Below are 13,089 nucleotides of genomic sequence, written 5' to 3'. Positions count from 1 at the left end.
TTTATTGTTTATTCACAATAACTATAAAATATAAACTTTCGAAATTCTCCAGCACAGTCAGGCGTTTAAGATGAAGATGAGAGCACTTTTCGACTTTTTTTAGAAAGAAATCTTACGAAAGTTCTTTTTATAGCTTAAAATGTGTCTCGACTAAAATTAATCACAAGATTGACCCCAAGTGCTATAAACTTGTCATACAGCGCCCTCATTTTTCATACAAACACCAAATTAATTGGAATGTACCTTTTTATTTAATTAAATAAAATATAAATTTATGGATTAAAAAATCTAGAAATTTTCAGAGCAACAATTTAGAACTTCTGAATCATCTAAATTACTTACCTACCTTTATTATCCTTTATCTTGAATTAAATAATAAAGAAATCATAAAAAACAATAAATTCACAGAATTTGATTAAATCACCTACCGAAGAACATTCCCAGATTCTCTAAGATTTTCCCTCAATCTGATTATTCCTTCCACTTAATTCCCGAATTTGAGAACGCTTCAATTTTCCCAGAAGCTTTCCCCTTGCTAATTTTTCAAAGCTTATCACGATTCACGACGCTTTGAATGAATTTTTCCTTCAAGAAAAAAAGTATTTTTTCGAAGAATTTGGCTGGAGATGATAACCCACGATACCCTTTTCGCATTGATAACATTGTCTGCTTGTGAGAAGCACTCCCCTGGGCCGGGGAGAGTCCCACAGATTTAGTTAGTTTTTCGCTGAAAAATGAAGGAGACGGTTCTTTTGGCGTACTCTGGTGGTCTCGACACCAGCTGCATCCTCCTGTGGCTCCTTGAGAAGGGCTACGAGGTGGTTTGCTTGATTGCCGACGTGGGTCAGGATGAGGATTTCGAAGCAGCTCGCCGGAAGGCGCTCAAAATTGGCGCCAAGGAAGTCATTGTGGCACGCGTGAAGAAGGATTTTGTTCTCAACTACATCTTCCCCGCTGTGGCCATGGGGCTTCTGTACGAGCGACGCTACCTCCTCGGGACATCCCTGGCACGTCCTTGCATCTCCGAGGCACTCGTGGAGTGCGCCAAGGCGCGAGGGATTAAGCTTATTTCGCACGGAGCCACGGGAAAGGGGAATGATCAGGTGCGCTTTGAACTTTCGTGCTATGCTTTGTATCCGGAATTCTCCGTGATCGCCCCGTGGCGCATCCCGGAATTCTGTGAACGCTTCCAAGGGCGTGAGGATCTTCTGGCGTATGCCAAGGCCAATGGGATCGAGGTGGAAGCTACGCCCAAAGCTCCCTGGTCCATGGATGCGAATTTCATGCATATTTCGTATGAATCGGGAGTTCTCGAGGATCCAGCTCACATTGCCCCGGAGGATCTGTACAAAATGACTCGTGGCCCATCAGAGTGGCCCGACAAGCCAACAATTATTGAGGTGGAATTCGCTCGTGGAATCCCCGTGGCTGTGATCAAGGATAAAGTTCGTACTGAGGATCCTGTGGCCATTGTTGAGCTCCTCAATCGCATTGGGGGTGATCATGGCGTGGGCAGAATTGATATTGTCGAAAATAGATTTGTTGGTCTCAAGGTAATTTAAATAATTAAGTTTTAAAAAAGGATTTAAAACATAAATTCCCAATTTTGCAGTCTCGTGGTATCTATGAAACACCCGGCGTAAAAATCCTGTTCGAAGCTCATCTGGATTTGGAGCTTGTCTGCTTGGATCGTGAAGTTTTCCGTGTAAAGTCCTTCATCTCAGACCGTATGGCGGATTTCGTGTACAACGGCTTCTGGTTCTCCCCCGAAGGTACCTTTTCCCGGCAATGCCTCCAGCTGTCCCAGGAGAATGTCTCCGGAACTGTTACAATGGAAATCTTCAAGGGTGTTGCCCGTCCCATAGCCCGCCGGGCCGTCCGAGGACTCTACAACGAAGAACTCGTCTCAATGAATGTTCACGGAGGCTACACCCCCGCATCCGCAGGTGGATTCATTGAAATCCACTCAATTCGCCTCAAAGAATTCAGCAAAGCTTTCGGCACGTACACAAAGTGAACAAAAAAAAAGGAAAAAACTCCCCGGAATTTGCTTCATCACTTTATTTTCTCGCGAAATCTGCCTTTAAATATTTTTTTTTATACAATAATTGTCAATCTAAACGCTAAATTTGTAATAAATGGAACGTTTTCTTTTTTAAATATGTTTCTTTTTTGCTTAATTTTCCTCCATTTTCTCTAATATATATAATTTTAATTAATATCCGGAAAACTTGCAAATTTTCTTCGTTAGCTTCTCAAGCTTCTTCACTGAATTCTTCAATGTAGGATGTTTCCAAGAGTTTTTAGTGGATTTTTTTGTTGGAAAATTCACTACAAATTGTCCTTTATAAAGCAAATTTAATTTCTCGAATTGTAACATGACATGCCATACAACAGTCCAAAATTTTGTCCTGTCGTTATACTTTCTTTCCGGGCAGAAAACAAGCAAAAATTTGTTAAAAAATAACAAAATGTCTGGAATATTAATGAAAGAAGTTTTTTTTTTCTTTTTATTATGTCTCATAAATGTACGTCACGTGATTTTTCATACGACATTTCCAACGATTTTTTCCTTAACTTCTCAAATTATTCAAGAAACTCTTCTAGTTGTTTTTCTTTCATTTGGTAATGTCCTATAGAAGCTGAAGTAAGAGTTTTCTAAATTATTTTACATTCAACAGAACGAATAGAACAATAATAATGTCCCATGGATCGTTTATATAAAATGTCACCACACAGCTTTGTTCCACGCGAAGGACATTTTTGGAAAACAATTTAAGAGCAGTTTAAACGTTTTTTTCTCTTGAAAACTTCACATGTTAATAGTCTGAATAAATCTTTAGCAATCAAGGATTTGTGCTAATTAACAAATTATTTAAATCATTGAAGAAATAACAACTTTTTTTCATTACGATATTTTTCATACGACAACTCCGACGATTTTATCCTTAATTTTGCAAATTCTTCAATAAAAATTTTCTAGTTGTTTATCTTATCTTCAATCATGTCCTATAAGAATAGGATTTATGAAAGATTGTTTTAAAAAATATGCGTCGTTTGAAAGAAATGTCACGAGACAATTTTATTCCATCACAAGGACATTTTTCTAAAATAAATTTTAGAGCATTTTTAACATTTTTTTTCGAGAACTTCACATGCTTGTTACTAACAGTTGTTAGTTTGAATAAATATTAAACATCTCAACCTGAAATCCCTCCATCATCCATAGTTTTAAACATAGTTTTAAACTTTAGAAACATCCTACATTAGCACTATCACAAGATTTTCTTTCAACTCATTCTATTTTAACCGTTTCATTTTCCTTTCCTTTGCATTTCTTGTGATCAGATTATTGCTACAAATCCCCAAAAAGTCTGAAAACTACATTGAAAAATTTTCTGCTTCATAAATAAGTTTTCTTTTTATTCTGTAATCCGTTGCTTAAGTGTTTGTTTTTTTTGTAAGGAAAAGCGAAGGAAAATCTCTTATATAATTACTATATATATTATTTACTTCCTCTATATATATAGCAAACGTGACTTTCGTCCTCAAAATGTATCATCATGTTTTTCTTGTTTTACTTTTTTGGTTAACATCACAATAGCAGATTAATAGTAACACTAATAAAATGTTTTTTTTTGTTGTTGTAATATTATCTCTTGTATAATTGTAAGTAATTTAATTTTCATTTATATACTTCTTGTTTTTTTTTTTTAAATACTAAGAAGACAATTCACGACACTTAATAATATTTTTTTCATGTCATTTTTTAAATATTTTTTAATTGATTTTTTTTGGTGGAGTATTCCTGAATGTTCGTTTTGTGATGATTTTGATCATTTGAATGGCTTTTTTTTTATCACTTTCAACGAAAGCTTCTCTTTTGTTCAAGGAAGCTTTTCTTATAAAGCAATTCAAACATTTTTTTATTTTTTATTCTATTTAAATTACTCAAAATTCAGAATTACTCCTGATTTTTTATTTACTTTTTTTTTCTTTTATTTTTTTTTTAAAGTCGTGCCTTTGAATTTGAATATGTTTCAAGAGTTTTTTTTGTTGCATCTGCTTTGCATTAAAATTACTACTAAAAACTATATTGAAATAAAACCTACGCAAAAGGTGGTAAATTGCAGAAAAATCTTCCCTTATCGGTGAGTTTTGTGACATTCCGGGAACGTCTCTGACTACTTTGAGAAATGTCACGTGACGGTTTGGAGTTTTTAGTCATTTTCTTTAAATTATTTTTTAACAAACAACTTTGAAAAAAAAATGAACGAACAATAAATAATAAAGTTCTTGGTCTTGTGACTCGGGTTTATTTTTCTCAGAGAGATAAAAGTTCAAAATACGCACTTTTGATTTGTTTTCATTGCATAATTACAGAACAAAAAAAAACAAAAATAAAAAATGCGATAAGAATATGAATAAAATTAAATGAAAAATTCCGCGACCTTTCTTGATAATTTCCCCTCGATTTCTACGGTATGTTCAGTAATTTTTTTATTGAAAGTTTTCAATGTTTTTTCTTCCATCTTCTTGATTAATTTCTCTCAAAGTTTGAACCCTTAAAAAATCAATAAACCGCCTTAAAAAAAACTTCAAACTCACCGGAATTTTTTTCTACAATTTTCCATTTATTTTTCGCACCTTCAATCTGCTAAAAAAAACACAGAAGAATAGTAAAATTCAACAAGAAACAACGCTATTCTCTCCTCATCTCAACGAGCGCGCACAAGACTGGAGCGATATAATACTTTACTTTTTTTTTTTCAAATCTTTTGAAAGAAGAGCTTAATGTTTGGAGCTTAAGTTTAGAGAAAAAGTTGTTGCTGAGATGAATTTAATAGTAATAATATTAATTGACTGCCATGTCAAAAAAAACAGAAAGTACCTTAATCCTCCTTGGACAGGGATCCCAAATCACTGAGAAAGATTTCCGGTGTGAGGATGTGCGATGACCCAATAATAACTTCCCAATTCTTATTATTGGCCGTAACTTCGTATGCACAGCGCATTTCGGAGAAACTCACCCCACCCACAATGAAGACAAGAAGACGTGGGACATTCTTCACAGCTGCCTGTGTCTTATCTTTGTGCCAATGACCATATCTGGCACTCGTTGGGGCATGATACGTTGCACTCTGTGAACGTCCAGCGAGGAAGGGGAAGTGACGTGCATCGAGCTTATCGTCAATACCATCTTCCATAATATCCTTCACCACTGGGGTCCATCGGGACATCTGGTATGTGTGCTCAGTGATCCTCTCCTTCCTCGGCACTGTGTACTGTTTCTTTCGGTTGCCCTGAAATTCCCAAAAATAATTAAAATTGCTTAAAAATTCCATTTTTCTTGCAAATTCAATTAAATTGGAGTATATAAGTGGTTGGATTCTAATGTGAAACACCGCATTTCCCATATGATTTTTCTACAAGTTTTTAGGCATGTTTCTTTCAGTCATCAATTCCTTTCAAACGGTAGCTCATCTTTGAAAATCAATAAAGTCGTTTAGCTAATATTATCGCCAAAATTTTTCATTGAAATTCAATCATAAACCAAAACCGCTTGACCGATTTTGATCAAATAGACCTCTAATAAAGGGTTTTAAGAAACTTTACAACTGTCAAAACCCTTTTAAGTTCCAAAATTTACAGCTAAGCGAGCTTGAAATCACAAAAAAAATTTTTTCAATAAGGTTTTTCATCGAAAATCGATGATAAATCGAAAACCGTTTGACTGATTTCTAGGGGCCTACCTGACTCCGACATTTTTGAAGCAACGATTATTACCGGTCCGAAAAAGGGATTAATCTACAAAGTTTCACCCCTATTCGAAAATTTATTTAATTATCTTTCGATTAATCCCTATTTCATCATCCGGATCGACCTATTAATGTACGAAAAGTAAAAAAAAAATTCTCGCGAGTGGTTAAAATATCGATACTATCGAAAATTTTTCCATACATTGAGTGTTAAGCTGTCAAATTGCCTGATGAAGTTACATGTATTTTAAAGGATGTAATATCTCCTTACCGTTTTCGATCTTTGGCCCAAATTAAAGCTCTTAAACTTACTTTGAATATCGGATGTTTCAAAAGCGACAGCTAGAGAGCTTTAGGTCGATAACAAATTTTTCGATTAGTTTTCGATTAATATGTCGAATAAGCCATAATCGATTTTCTTCAAACGAAATGTTATAGTTGATTATAATACCTTTTAAATAAAGAAAATTAAAAAGTTATTATCCGTTCCTGAGATATAACCTTCTAAAGTAAACATCTCGAATTCTACAAATCCGATTTTGATCAATTAAAACGCAAATTAAAGGTTTAACCCTTTAAGGTTTTTTGGGTCATACGCTGACCCAAAGGCTCGATTTTGAAAATGTTTCATTTCGTATACTTATTTTATGAATATTGAGTCCAAATTAGTACAAGACCATGTCTTTACAATTACTGATCATTTTATGATCACAAAAGGACATCCCTAAGGACTCACAGGATCAGGAAGGACGAAAAACCGAAAATTTTTGAGTTGGGATTTTTTGCCAAAAATGTCTTATTTGAGCTCAAAGGAACCCATAAAAATTATTTTTAGTTCAATCAGCTCGCTAGATTAGTCGCGGACCTTAAAGGGTTAATAAACCCCTACAAATGTTTACAACACTTTAACTTCGAGAAATGACCACAAAAGGCGCTAGAATCAACACTAACCTTTTCGAAAAAGTCAACCATGAATTTTTTGAAAATGGCATTATCGATTTTCTTCAAATTTTGATATGTTACAGATTATGTCAAGAACTTTCCAAGGATTGCTCAAAATTGAAAATCTATGGAGCAGTTCCCGAGATATGGCCTTCTAAACATTTTTTTAGGTTATGAATTTTCTACTTTTCTCGACTTTTCGCATTTTTAAATTAACTTGCATTTTCAATTAAATTCGTGGACTGAAAGAAACCCGGCACATGTAAGTTTGATCAGCTTCCCAATTAATTTCGTCTTTTTCCAGGAGTTTCCGGCACACAAAAAATTACAAAAAATATATAGAAAATATTTATAGGAAAATTGTATAGAAAGATTGCATTCCACATCAGAATCCACCCACAAAAATATAAGAAAAATGATTTTAAACCTACAATGCTAAAGTACTTACATCAGGGACAACATTGATGCCCAAATAGGTCAAATTGCGCACCATCTCCTGCTCCTTTTGCCCAATTTGTGCATGAGTAAAGAGCTTGGAGAGATTCTCCTCGGAAATTCCATTCTTAATCATCACATACAATGCAATGATGCGAACTTTGTCGTAGTTGGAGACACTCTGAATTAAAAATTTAAAAAAAAATAATGTTTTTATTCTTTGCCTTAAAGAACTCTAAAATAGGAAATCTCACCGTATCGAGGAGAATGGGAACAATATTTCTCATGTGATCCTTAATTTTTTCACCCTCAGCATCAGTACCCATTGCGAGATCCTGTTCAACGCGACAGAGTTTATCCACAAACCCTTGGTAGGATTTCATGCAGTCCTCGGCGAGATGGAGATGGGTGGAGTACTTGGAGAGTTCCTTCTGATATTGCGGCATCTTCTTAATCATTTGCGACAAGTCACGCATTGATTGCTTATCACCCTGACTCATACGCTTGGATTCGGTGAATTTCTTCAAATTCTGCGTAACCTGCGTACTAACAACGGCAATATGTTGATGCCTCAGCTCCACCCAGAGCTCATCATTCTCATCCAGGAGCACCTCCTTGTCCATGGCATTGGGTGACGGTGGATATTTGTAAACATCATTGACAATCGGAAGCAAATCGTACGCCATGGCCTGAAGCGTGAGCTCGTGCAAGAGCGGCGAGACACAATCGAAGCCACGATCGAGAATAATAAGCTGCGAGCGTGACTTCTCAGGGCCCTCGCCCATCGTTGGCTCGTCCGCCTTGTACGCGTCCAACTTCTGCTGCACCAGCTGTGCCAGCTCCACATTCCTGTCCCAATCGGCGCGATACCGCACCGAGGGATACTCGCCAAGGGTGGCGCACAGAGTAGCCACTTGCTCAGCAATTCTCTCCATGTGCGCCACCCGAGCCGATGAAAGGCTCGGCGAATAGAGACACTGGAAGGTGTCCGGCGAGTCCAGTGAGAAGACTTGGCCCTCATATGGCAAGAACGCAATGTTGATCTCCTTCAGCGTCTTTATCTTGCGCGCGGCGCACGATTTGCACAGATCGTTGAAGAGCTCCTCCGGACACACTGTTGGGGATCATCAAATGCCACAACAAAAAAACTTATTTACTTTTCTTTTTTCTTCCAAAAAAAAATCATTTAATCCAATTTTTTAATCCCCCAGTGGGTCCAGGAAAAATACTTTTTTTCTTTAAAAACTCTTCATTTTGGAGATAAAAATTAATTATGTGATACAGTTCTGCCCAAGAAATGTTTACGCACGCTATATTTTCTATTTTTTTAACACTGAAAATAAAAATTATTGGTAGCCGAGGAGTAAAGTTTTTAAAATTATTTTTTATGAAAATCCATTTAAAAAAGGTTTAATAAAATAAAGAAAATAATTCCCAGCTAGTCAGATAATATTTGCGAAGAAAAACCCTATTTTCATCGACTTAAGCTAGTTATGCACGGAGTTAATTTTATCACAAAGCCAGAATTCTTAAACAACCCATCCCTAAAAATATTAGACAGCCTCACAAAACACGAAATGTTTCATTTTCTTCACATAAGGCATATGCGTCAAGGGTTTTTAAATGATTCTCAATTTTAGGTTAATTATGCAATAAAGTGTTTTTTTTTTTTAAGAAAACTAATGGTCTTATAAAATCTGAATTTATTGAATAAATTCAAAATCTATAGGGAGTTAAAACATTTTGAAACTCGATTTTTTAGAGCAAAAAAACATTTTTTCACTACCATTGACTCAAACGTGAAACATTAACATTTTGCCGAATTTAAATTAATTTAATATTTTTTTAAAGTTTGAAATACATTGTAGAAGATGCTAAAGAAATTGTTTTTTTTTTCTTTGAAAAATCATCCTTGAGAATATTCACAGAATCAATATCGTGAAAAAAAGACTGATCATTTCAGTGATTTATGCGGGCACGAATGGGTTAACTCGAGTATGAATTATATTGCTTCGTTTTAAAGAATCATATTCTTTGATAAGAAGCGTTGAAAGGAAGTTTCATATATCAATGTTTCTTAAATGAACTTGAAACAAACATTAAACAAGAAGATGAAACAAACAAAGAAGTCCGCGTAATACAATCCTAACTCGACATAAATGTGGATAAATATCATATTTCAAATTATTTTTAAGTTTTAAAAAATCTATTCATTAGATTTTCATTAAAAAAAACTGGTTATGAGCCTTCGTTAAATGCATTAATTAAATAGAAGAGCTGTTCTTTTGACTTAAGCTAGTTATTTCCGGAAACGAAGAACTTAAAAATTAAGTCAGAAAACTTATAAAAAGTAGTTTTAAGTATAAATGAAAGGTGTAATAAATAGAGAAATAAAGTATTTTGAATTAAATAATTTCGAGAAAATATGGGATGCATTAACATTTCTTACACAGGTCTGTATCTTATTAGAATCTATTTGGCAAAATTATTTGCGTCATAAGATAATAAATTGAACAACTTATACCGCAGCCTATAGAGAGATGGCTGAGGAGAGATGAAGAAAAGATAGTCATTTAAGGACTTACTTTATATAAGTAGTTGCTTCATTTTTTTCTTAACTTAAATTACCTGCAAGAGCTATGATTTAAAAATTTACAAGCGCGTTTACTAAAATCGTTCTAAAATAGCGAGTTTATTTTTTTTTAATTCCTTTTCAAGCATCTTTTATTTAAATTAATTCTAAAATCTTTTTTCAATTCTTTATTAAGCAATATTGAAGCTCAACTAGGAAGAAAATATAATAAAAAAAAAACTTTTTAACTATCGATTTGTATTTTATTTTTAAAGATAAAATAAGAATTATTGCAAAGCAAACAAAAAGAAAAGTCAAAGTGAAAGAAATTTTTTTTCCTAGAATTTATAAATTAATATTTTTCAATTAAATCGATTGCAAATGATAAATGGATTAGTCCTTCGGACTATTCTTTATCCTATATAATTTAATAATAATTCTATTATTGCACAAAATGCTCTCATTGCGCCGCTCTTTCGTCACACTCGATTCTCGTGCCAAAAGAGGCATAACCGTGAAAAATCAATAGATGGACTCTACTTCTAAATATTCAACTCATATATAGGCAGGACATGCCAGTGAGATTCTTTTTCTACTAATAAAAGAATCCTGCAGAGAGTTTATAAATACAAGCCCCGAAAATATCAAGTGGAAAATGAATATTTTATTTTTAAGTTGCGTATTATGGAATTCAAACCAATCGAAAATCTTTCTCTTAATATCAGAGTTGAAGAGAGAATAGATTAAAGATAATTTTTTTAATTTTTAAGTTTTTTTTAAGAATTTTTCAGAAACTTGAATTGAAAGAATTTTTTTTAAAGAATTTTGAAGACTTTAGATATAGCAAAAAAAATTTATAATTTATTTTCGATTACGCATGATCTCTTCATCAGGTACCTACATGAAAAGGCAAAAATCCTTTTGAAATTCACGAATTTTTTATTGTAAAGTTGTTCAGATAGAATTTAGTTCAGCGCTTCTTTTTAGAACCTTACTTAACCTACAAAATTAATTTAAAACTACTAAAGAAGAAAAACTAGAAAGCCATTAGAAAAACCTATAGCAATTAACAAAAAAATAAGCAAAATAAATTGTATTGAACGAAATCTACTAAAAGAATGAAAAACTTATAACACTTATAGTTAGAAATCAAAAGGCTTTTTATTTTACAGTTTTTTTTTAAATAAAAATCAGATTATTTTTATTTAAATTTACAGGACAATCTGTTTGGAATTAGGTCAGATCGCTAGGTTAGAATTAGAAATTTAGAAAATCGGTTAACTTGGCTACCACACCACAGTTGAAGACTGTAGTTATGGCACTTTTCCCCATAGTTAGTTGCAGAGATAGGTTACCTAGGTTAGGTTAGATTACAGGCTACCTAGAGAACCTACATAGATTTTTAGTCTAACAAATACCTTTTAGATAATAAATAACAGGAACTTAGTTTAAGACAAACTTTTAAAACAAATTCTGAGCCCGTGACAAAATCTTAAAGAAGTAAACATACCATAACCTCAAAAAAAACGTTTTTATCTGACAATTTGAAAAAGTTTAAGAGAAAATTACGATAAAAAAGCGTTTTTTTTTTAAGGTTAAGGTATGTTTATTACTTTAAGCTCTTTTCATACTAAGAATTTGCTAAAGTAACGTCCGAAAACGTTTTTTTTTAAACTAAATTCCTACTACTCATTATCTAGATAATGATTGCATAGTGTTAGGCAAAATGTTAATCTGCCCAACAGTTATGCGACAGAAGGTTTCCGAGGGTCTTTAACTGCCTCAAGACTTGAGAACTTTCTCATAATTTTTGTATAATAAAAGCCTTTTAATTTCTAATTACAAGAATTATATTCTTGCACAGTATAGAACCTATTCTAAATGTTCTTGATTGTAATTTTTTTTAACGATTTTTTTTCAACTGACAATTCTAAAATTTGACATTTAGAATGCTTTTTTTTAATCAGGCGATGGTGTGTAGCGTCAAAACCAAATGTCATCGCACTAATTTATTAAATTAATAAAGAAAATCTTCAATCTATATGCATCCCAGAGTTGCGATGGATTTGCATTGCAAATGGATTTTTTTTAAAAGAAAAGCACTTAAAATGAATTTCCTTACAAATTGTGTGTTTTTTTTTACTCCAGAGAATTCAGGAAGAGAGGAAGAAAGATAGAATTTGTGAAAGAAAAATTGATAGAGAGAAAATAGAGGGTTATTTTTGTTTTTTTTTTCTTTTAAATGAGAGAAAAAAATGCCCCAAAGAACAGCCCGAGTTTGATTTGAGATTGATTGAATCTAGCCCGGAATATTTTTACTTTTATTGGGTTTTTTTTTAAGGAGGAATTTAGGATGGTTTCTACGCACCTTCAGTGAAGAAGACATGAGCTGCTTTGTACATGGGACGATTGGGATGATCAAAGTCCCGAATGAGAGCACGAACAGACTCCTCAGAGGGTGTAATGAGGTAGACACCCTCCATTGTGGGCAGAGGCTCACGCTTCTTATGGATATCCTCGACAACTGGAACGGGAGGAAGAGATTTATTAGTACTTCCAGGAGCAGGAGATGATCCCCTAAAGATGAGATCCTTACGTGTAATGCCTTCTGCACTGATGTTGTGCATTTTGCAGCAGGCCGACACCATTCGCATGGCCAGTTTATCCACCACCAGTACCCTCCATTCCACATTAGCTGCCTTCCCAGGGTTGGGTTTCTTGGTGCTGGGGCCCTTGTAGCGGATCACCTCATTCATGATCTCTGTTTTGAGGAGGAAAAAGACAGGAAAATCCACCCATTAGTGATGCGAACGAGGTCATCCGTCATGGAGTCCCAAAATCCCCCGCCCACGCACATCCCGCCCCCCAAAATCCCTCCCACGCAGCACCCAGAGGACCCCTGATGGCCTCTAATTGCCCCCATGAGAGTGAAAATGCTGGTTTGAAAGTGAAAAAGAGCATTGCAGAGGAAAATTCACTGAGGTGTGTCAGCGCAATTAGTCATCATTGTTTTGTTCCTCCCTGGCCCGGAAATTCTCGCATCCTCTCCCCATCTCATACTTACTCTGACCAACTTGCACTTTCAACGCCATGTCTCCTGCACTTTTTGCACCTTTTCACTGGCAATTTTCACAGAGAATTTCCTCCTCTGAATCACGAGAAAAATGATGAAAATTCTGAATTATTGATTTTTCCAATCAGACACTGCTGCCAACTTTTACCTTCTTACCACCTGTGCTGCCAACTTCTCAGTGAAAAAAAAATCGTCGACTTAATGTACGGATGTTTCATGTTTTCAATACAAATATTTTTTTTGTCCAATAATTTATATTTTTAAAGACTTTTACGGCCTTTTTGACTATAAAGAAGCAAAGAATAATT

General features: G+C 34.3%; 2 protein-coding genes across 2 annotated transcripts; one reads left to right on the top strand and one right to left on the bottom strand.

Moving 5' to 3' along the window:
- Positions 1–539: 539 nt before the first annotated feature.
- On the top strand, positions 540–2,160 carry LOC129795881 (argininosuccinate synthase). The gene is made up of 2 exons (XM_055837405.1): positions 540–1,553; positions 1,613–2,160. Exons 1-2 carry the CDS (start codon positions 735–737, stop codon positions 2,015–2,017), a joined length of 1,224 nt encoding a protein of 407 aa, XP_055693380.1. The 5' UTR covers positions 540–734; the 3' UTR covers positions 2,018–2,160.
- Positions 2,161–4,834: 2,674 nt separating this feature from the next.
- LOC129795860 (protein ROP) lies at positions 4,835–12,958 on the bottom strand. Its single transcript, XM_055837376.1, has 6 exons — positions 12,773–12,958; positions 12,305–12,469; positions 12,077–12,232; positions 7,391–8,250; positions 7,150–7,317; positions 4,835–5,303 (listed from the first exon to the last, which is right to left on the bottom strand). The coding sequence occupies exons 1-6, from the start codon at positions 12,798–12,800 to the stop codon at positions 4,893–4,895; spliced, it is 1,788 nt and encodes a 595-aa protein (XP_055693351.1). The 5' UTR covers positions 12,801–12,958; the 3' UTR covers positions 4,835–4,892.
- Positions 12,959–13,089: the final 131 nt, after the last annotated feature.

This window comes from Lutzomyia longipalpis, chromosome 4, assembly GCF_024334085.1.
Source record: "Lutzomyia longipalpis isolate SR_M1_2022 chromosome 4, ASM2433408v1".
Taxonomy (NCBI): domain Eukaryota; kingdom Metazoa; phylum Arthropoda; class Insecta; order Diptera; family Psychodidae; genus Lutzomyia; species Lutzomyia longipalpis.
The sequence above is the reverse complement of the archived record's forward strand: the minus strand, read 5'-3'. Positions and strand labels throughout refer to the sequence as shown.

Bases quoted from the DNA above. Each gene is read 5' to 3' on its own strand.
- LOC129795881 (XM_055837405.1), top strand. From the start codon at position 735: ATGAAGGAGACGGTTCTTTTGGCGTACTCTGGTGGTCTCGACACCAGC. The intron at 1,554-1,612 runs GTAATTTAAATA...CCAATTTTGCAG, and splicing joins ATAGATTTGTTGGTCTCAAG to TCTCGTGGTATCTATGAAAC.
- LOC129795860 (XM_055837376.1), bottom strand. From the start codon at position 12,800: ATGGCGTTGAAAGTGCAAGTTGGTCAGA. The intron at 8,251-12,076 runs GTGCGTAGAAAC...GATCCCCAACAG, and splicing joins TCATGTCTTCTTCACTGAAG to TGTGTCCGGAGGAGCTCTTC. The intron at 5,304-7,149 runs GTAAGTACTTTA...TGGGAATTTCAG, and splicing joins GCATCAATGTTGTCCCTGAT to GGCAACCGAAAGAAACAGTA.